Source organism: Leuciscus leuciscus, assembly GCF_965113295.1.
Source record: "Leuciscus leuciscus genome assembly, chromosome: 2".
In the NCBI taxonomy this organism is placed as follows: Eukaryota; Metazoa; Chordata; class Actinopteri; order Cypriniformes; family Leuciscidae; genus Leuciscus; species Leuciscus leuciscus.
This window is the reverse complement of record NC_138726.1, coordinates 52,324,025-52,330,842: the sequence shown is the minus strand read 5'-3', so window position 1 is coordinate 52,330,842 and position 6,818 is coordinate 52,324,025. Positions and strand designations below refer to the sequence as shown.

Below are 6,818 nucleotides of genomic sequence, written 5' to 3'. Positions count from 1 at the left end.
TCTTCTACGATTCTGAACGCCAACTAAACAAAATAGCATTTAATTTACTAGAGGTTCTGACAAAATATGTATTACTGCAGTCTATTTAAAATGTTTAATTAATCTGAATGAATTATTTAAGAAGAAAAAATCGGTTTGAATTAATAATTTAATGACTCACTGTTTTTGAACAATTCTCTCCTCTGAATGAGATTCATTGACAAATACATCTTCTAACAGTCACTTGTCGCCTCCTACTGGCGATGTAATGATACAATCACTAAAAAAGGATTTTCTCTATTTTGTCACTTCCGTAGACATCAGTGTTTATATCTAATATAAAAACTTTGATCCCAGTGCTTCTGTGATAATACGGTATGAATATTTGCAACACAGAAATCTTTTAATGATTAATCTTGCAGCTCTAATACATAAGATAAAGTCCGCACTAAACATTGCAGCAGAGGTTGTGTGTGCTCCTTCCACTATACTGAATCTCACTCACCAGTGGCCAGCTTTGGGAGGTACTTCTCTTTCTGCTGAGGGTTACCAAACAGCAGGATGCCCTTGAAGCCAATGGACTGATGGGCGCCAAGAGTGATGCCCACACCCAGATCATGCATCCCAACAATCTCCACCAGCCTGGCGTACTGCAAACGAATGCCGCAAATTCATGTGTATCTCTAGGCTTCTGCTAGTTTATGTATCTGCCTCCAACATAAATGGATCTGTGATCTTACCTGTGTGTTGGTGAGGCCAACGCCACCAAGATCTGCGGGCACCTGAAGACCAAAAGCTCCCATCTCCTTCAGGCCTTCCATTGTGCGTTCCTCCACCATCTCCAGAGCATCATTCTTCATGGGGTCATTCACCTCCTGGAAACCCACAACGGCACATTGCAAAGAAGATGAAAAGACTCTACCCATGCCGACCGCCTATGCATTTACACTAAAATCCCAGTTCCCGGTATAGTATTCTCCCTTAGCAAACTGTTTCTGTCATTTTTCTAAATACTGTCTATCACAACTTAAGGATTAGTTCACCCAAAAATGAAAATTCTGTCAGTAATATTACCTCATGTTGTTCCAACCCCGAAAGACTTTCGTTCATCTTCGGAACACACGACTTTATTCAACTATTCTGTTACGTAGTGTAACAGCGCAGCGCCACGTTAGAACGTAGGCTCACTATTGGCCAGCATCACAGACATGACCAGCGTCGGCCAATAGTGATCCTACATTCTGATTTGCGCTGTTACACTACGTGAACTCACTCAGAAGCCCACACAGAAGAACATGAAGAGCTGAATAAAGTCCTTATTTTTGTTTGTTTTTGCGCACAAAAAGTATTCTCGTCGCTTGATAAACTTATGGTTGAGCCACTGTAGTCACTTGGACTATTTTAAACATTGTCTTGACTAACTTTCTGGGTGATCCAGCTCTTAGATTTAATAAAAAATATCTTTATTTGTGTTCCGAATATGAACGAGAGTCTTACGGGGCTGGAACAACATGAGGGCGAGTAATTACTGACAGAATTTACATTTTTGGGTGAAATAACCCTTTAATGATATTATACTTCTGTATGCATGTATGTGTGTGTATATAGTAAATTGTGTGTATATTGTATAAAATGTAATTTATTCCTTTGACCAAAGCTGAATTTTCAGCATCATTACATTTGCTGTTCAGGATACATTTATTTTGATCAATTAGAGATGCATGATTCTGGACAAATTGAGAATCAAGATTCAAAGTAAATCACGATTCTGGACAGAGAACTAAAGAAAATAACAATTTACTAGAGGTTCTGGCAAATTGTTCATTGATGCAGTCTATTTAAATGTTTAATTCATTTGAATGATTTTTACACAAATTGTTTTGAGAGAATGATTCAATGACTCACTCATAAATAAATACTTTGCTCGTTTCATTACTGGATGGAAGGTGGAATGCATCAATATTGCCTTGCTTCATCAAGATATAATTTGTGCTTAATTTTGTCACTCATTGTTTGAGTTTTCAATCCTATCAAATATTTAAGGAAATCAGTCTATAAACAAAGTGATAATAAAGCAGAAATGTAGGTGAATTAAACTTACTTCAAAAAACTTACTGCACGGCCCAACCAGCTCATTGAGGAACTGCGCCTGCTCTTCATTGAGCACTGCAAGGGTGGATGGAAAAAGATTCAGGGCAAAAATAACAGTAAACACACTGAAGTGTGAGTATAATGAATAACAACAGTTCAACAAAGCCTAAAAGCAATGCTGAAAACAATAATCAGTTTAATTCAACATTTTCCAATTTTGGCAAATATAACATCCAGTGGCGATATCAAAGCAATCCATCTAAAATATAATTTGTTGCAGGAAAAGAAAACTTGGGAGTCACCTGAGGGGAAGGGGAACACCTGAGAAGTGCTGATTTGCCCTTTAAACATGTTCACAGCAAAAGATTTTGACTCCTGAGGGGAAAAAAGAGTTATGAGCATCTCATAATAAAACAACAATACTACCTCTATATTATCTGAAAGTCATGAAAACATGTGGTATCACATTTGACTTATAACTCTCCTGATATAGGACATTAAGGTCTCAAGGACGTTATCGAGTGCACTCATTCAATCCCACAATGCACCGCAACGTCTAGAGAATACCCATGATGCACTGTGAGAGTCGCGCGCCAAATGAATTCCTGTGTCTGACCAGAAGAGGGCGAAGTATAACTTCCTTTTTACTTGATTATTAAATTGTTTAGCTAAGTAGATGTTTTCATTACTACTGGAGCCGCCAGTTTTATAACTTTCAAATGATTATTAAATAGCAAGCACAAACTATGCAAAAGTGGCAGAGCTTCTGGCGCACTCAGTGTCCGAATTCACGTTCCCGTTTTCCTTCGCTCCTTCAAGTGGACTATATTAGTGGAGTAATGTAGGGAATAGTGAATGAGGGTATAGGGGACGATTTCAAACACAGCCTATATTTCACAACCACACGCGAGGATTGATACAGGAAACAACGCAAGATGAGACTGGATCTATTCCTGTAAATATGATGCATTCAAGATGCTTGTGATCCAAGTTGCCAGTGCGCCGATTTGCAGAAAAAAGTAAAAAAAAATAACCATCTGAATATGCAAACTTCCATACTATATAGTACGCGAAAAACAGTATGTGAGCCGAGTAGAAGGTCCGAATTAATAGTATTAATAAAACAGTATTAATGGATGCCACGGATGACCCACTACTTCCGGTGAGATTCTGAAGTGTGCATTCGATGGACACTTTACTATCCCATGAGGCCACAGGAGAGGATTTGTGAATGAAGGTGAAGTGACCTACATGTGACCTACAGCGTCACTTCACCTTCATTCACAAATCCTCTCCCGTGGCCTCATGGGATAGTAAAGTGTCCATCGAATGCAATGACAACATGGCGAATGTAGTACGTACAAATTGAATTCATACTACACACACTCATACTATATATAACATACTTTTTTTTTAACGGTCGCAAACCAAACGTAGTACTTACTATACAGTGTGCGATTCCCTTATGACTTGCCTTGCTTAGTTGGGGACTTTAAAGATGGGGACATTAAATTTAACATTTAACTTAATGTGTAAGGGTTAATGCCCTTCGAGGTGTCCATTGTCAGGTATTAATAGACGACGGCGAGGCGTGCGCGTCGGACGGTTGCCTCCGCCGAAGTCCATTAATACCTGACAATGGACACCTCGAAGGGCATTAACCCGCTTATACCATGGTCACTTGCCAAATAACACATTTTTAAAACATTAGTTTATATTTTAATTAGTTTTACAATCGAAATCTACAGTTTTTACAAACAATAACTTGGTTTCCCTGGTTACGCCTGACGGTTTATTTAGCAACCGGAGATATTTATAGTCCGCTCAGCTCGTAGAAGCCTTCAGTTTACAGCCTGTTGCTATGGTTACTCACAGCTGATGTAGCCGGCGCATTTATTTATTAATTTCGAACGGTAAACAGTCAGTTTCACCAGAACTCCTTTACTAGGTGTCCCCTATCACTTTTTAATGGACACCCTGCAGCCAATCAGAATCGAGTATTCACCCAGACCATGGTATAATCAACAATAATATTGACACTATTATACAAGAACAGAACTGAGCTGGACGATGACATCTCGGTTTACTCCAGAGCGGCTATATATAAATGAACTAAATTAATAACTTTTTTAAAACAAAAATGAAACATCACTGAACTTAATTAAGCTGAACTGTGACGATATTTTCTTCTGGAAACAAACTTTTTTCTTCGTATTATTTTCCCTGTTATCTCTGTAAAGCTGCTTTTTTAAACAATCTGTATTGTAAAAAGCGCTATATAAATAAATGTGACTTGACTTGCTTCTTGGGATCTCATTGGCTGTAGGTCGACGACGATGTAATTATCGATCAAAACACATTTCACACTGCATGACTCTGAGATCATACACTACATGATTGTCCCTCATGTGGACGAGCACCGATCTGCTTCCGAGTTCAGGCATTTGTCCAGAACTGTCGGTGAGAGAAAATCAGGGCTAAAATGGTGCAGTGTGTGCATAACACTCACGTACCACATTAAGAGCCGTCTTCTCAACCTTCTCAGCTGTCGTGGCGGCGTCCCTGCCGACTACATTCTTGTCCAGAACAGCCTTGGTAAAAATAACAAGAGATAGTTATCGGTTTGTTTATATGCATGTAAGAAAATTGCACAGAAATCTACAATATTACATTTTGTCAGTATTGAACAACCAATAGGCTAATCTTGATTATGACTCATCTCATTGGTTTAAATGAAATTCATTCTAAAATAATTACGAGTTGACATTTGCATTTGGTATGGTCAGTGCTTCCAAAGCAATTTCAATTTAAAGGGATAGTTCACCCAAAAATTTTAATTCTGTCATCATTTACCCTCAAGTTGTTTCTAACCTGTATGAGTGTCTTTCTTCTGATGAACACAAAAGAAGATGGAGATGAAGACGGTAGCCATTGACTTCCATAGTAGGAAAAAAAATTCCATGGAAGTCAATGGCTTCCGTAACCAACATTCTTTAAAATATCTTCTTTTGTGTTCAACAGAAGAAAGGCACTCATACAGGTTTGGAAACAACATAAGGGTGAGCAAATGATGACAAAATGTTCATTACGGGGTGAACTGCCCCTTTAAGAGGGTTCAAGGACAATATGACAAAGTGGCATGTAAAGATTTCCATGGCTTGACGTTGGCTGCCAAGTAGAGCAAAGAGCAAAGAGCAAAGACAAGCATCACATAACCTACGCTTATAAACCTTCCCTCACACACAAACAAACTACGTCCTCATACACAACATACAAACCAGCATGATACTGAAGCAATCATAATAACACTTAATGTTTTCACTAGCGTCTCTATATATTTATTCCGTCACACAGTGATCAGATTTGCTGTAGGTCAAACACAGTATTTACATAACATGTAAGACCGCATGGCAAAAGCTCCCGCGTGTCATGTGAACTAGACGTGAACTTTACTCCAGATTTATATTAATGGGTGTCTGAGGACAAGCACCTGTCTTTTTTCCATGGCACCTGACCGGATTGACTACAGCCTGATCTGTTCTGGTCACAAAGTAGTTAAACTGACTCTGTGACATAACCTAGGATTGAAAAAATGATAATGGATAATACATTGTAGAGATGTAGCGATGGGTCTCACCTCTGCCGCTTGGCTTGAGTAAAGACGGGCGTTCTGCGCTGCCACGAGAGCCCCAGTTTGGCGCTGCACTCTAATAAAGCAGAGGAAGTCATAAATAATCATATTATAATAGTGATATAAAATGTTTCTCTCACAGTCATATGTCATATATTGTTATTACCTCTTCTGCATGTTTCTCAATACACACACATACTTATATATATATATATATATATATATATATATATATATATATATATATATATATATATATATATATATATATAAGCTCTCTCTCTCTCTCTCTCTATATATATATATATAAAAAAGTTATAAAATACTTGTACATAAAATGTTACAGTAAGCTAAGCTAAATTACATAATTTGTCTATATGGGGAGGCTATTTGTATTTTTTTTTTTTTACAAATTAAATACGTAATATTTGATTTTGATTAGTCAGTGGCGTCATTCTCAGGTCAAATTGACCGATTTCCTACATAATTATGTTAGCTCTATGTCTAAAAGGTGAGTTTAAAAGGATTTCAAGTAAACAAGCCAAGTATCAGATGCAAGAAAAACTGTTTTCAATTTAATCTCTGTTCAACTGAGTTAGTTTTCAGTTAGATAATAACCTTGCTCGCCCTGAATGAGAAAACAGTCTCACCCTGTGAAAGCTGGCTGTAGACGGAGGACAGAGCTGCAGATCGCAGGAGTTTGAGCAACTTTACGAAGCAACATGATGATGATGGTGATGATGAAGACCGGGCCGAAATGCTTCGATTTCTTGCCGAACGTTGTTTATCTCCCGTGAAGCGGAAGTGTCAAACAGTTTTTGTTGTTGTTTTGGAAGTGTCAAACTCGCATACGGATCGAAGACAAAAGAAAAAGTAATTCAATGCCGACAAACAACGGGAGAACAATGTCCGGCTAGAGGTAATTCGGTTATGTACTGACAGCGTCCCACAATGCAGCAGAACGGTTTTATTTCGCCCTTGACCGCAGACCAGAGACCCTCCTCCTGACGCGACGCGACACTTCAAATGACGTGTGAAATAGCTCTCAAAATAAGAAAACCAGTCAAACGACAAGGTTCCCTGATTCACTGCACAGCGTACTGACTACCGGAAGTGC

The 6,818-nt window shown here is 38.4% G+C and overlaps 1 protein-coding gene across 1 annotated transcript in view; it reads right to left on the bottom strand.

Annotated features, from left to right (window-relative positions):
* acadvl (acyl-CoA dehydrogenase very long chain) overlaps nucleotides 1-6,818 on the bottom strand; it is a 19,753-nt gene extending 12,935 nt beyond the window's left edge. The window contains exons 1-7 of the mRNA XM_082161248.1: nucleotides 6,352-6,818; nucleotides 5,708-5,777; nucleotides 4,584-4,661; nucleotides 2,373-2,445; nucleotides 2,081-2,145; nucleotides 720-854; nucleotides 485-629 (exon numbers count right to left, since the gene is read on the bottom strand). Of these exons, the coding sequence (XP_082017374.1) occupies nucleotides 485-629; nucleotides 720-854; nucleotides 2,081-2,145; nucleotides 2,373-2,445; nucleotides 4,584-4,661; nucleotides 5,708-5,777; nucleotides 6,352-6,425 (640 nt within the window). The 5' untranslated portion in view covers nucleotides 6,426-6,818. The remainder of the gene's footprint in view (nucleotides 1-484; nucleotides 630-719; nucleotides 855-2,080; nucleotides 2,146-2,372; nucleotides 2,446-4,583; nucleotides 4,662-5,707; nucleotides 5,778-6,351) is intronic.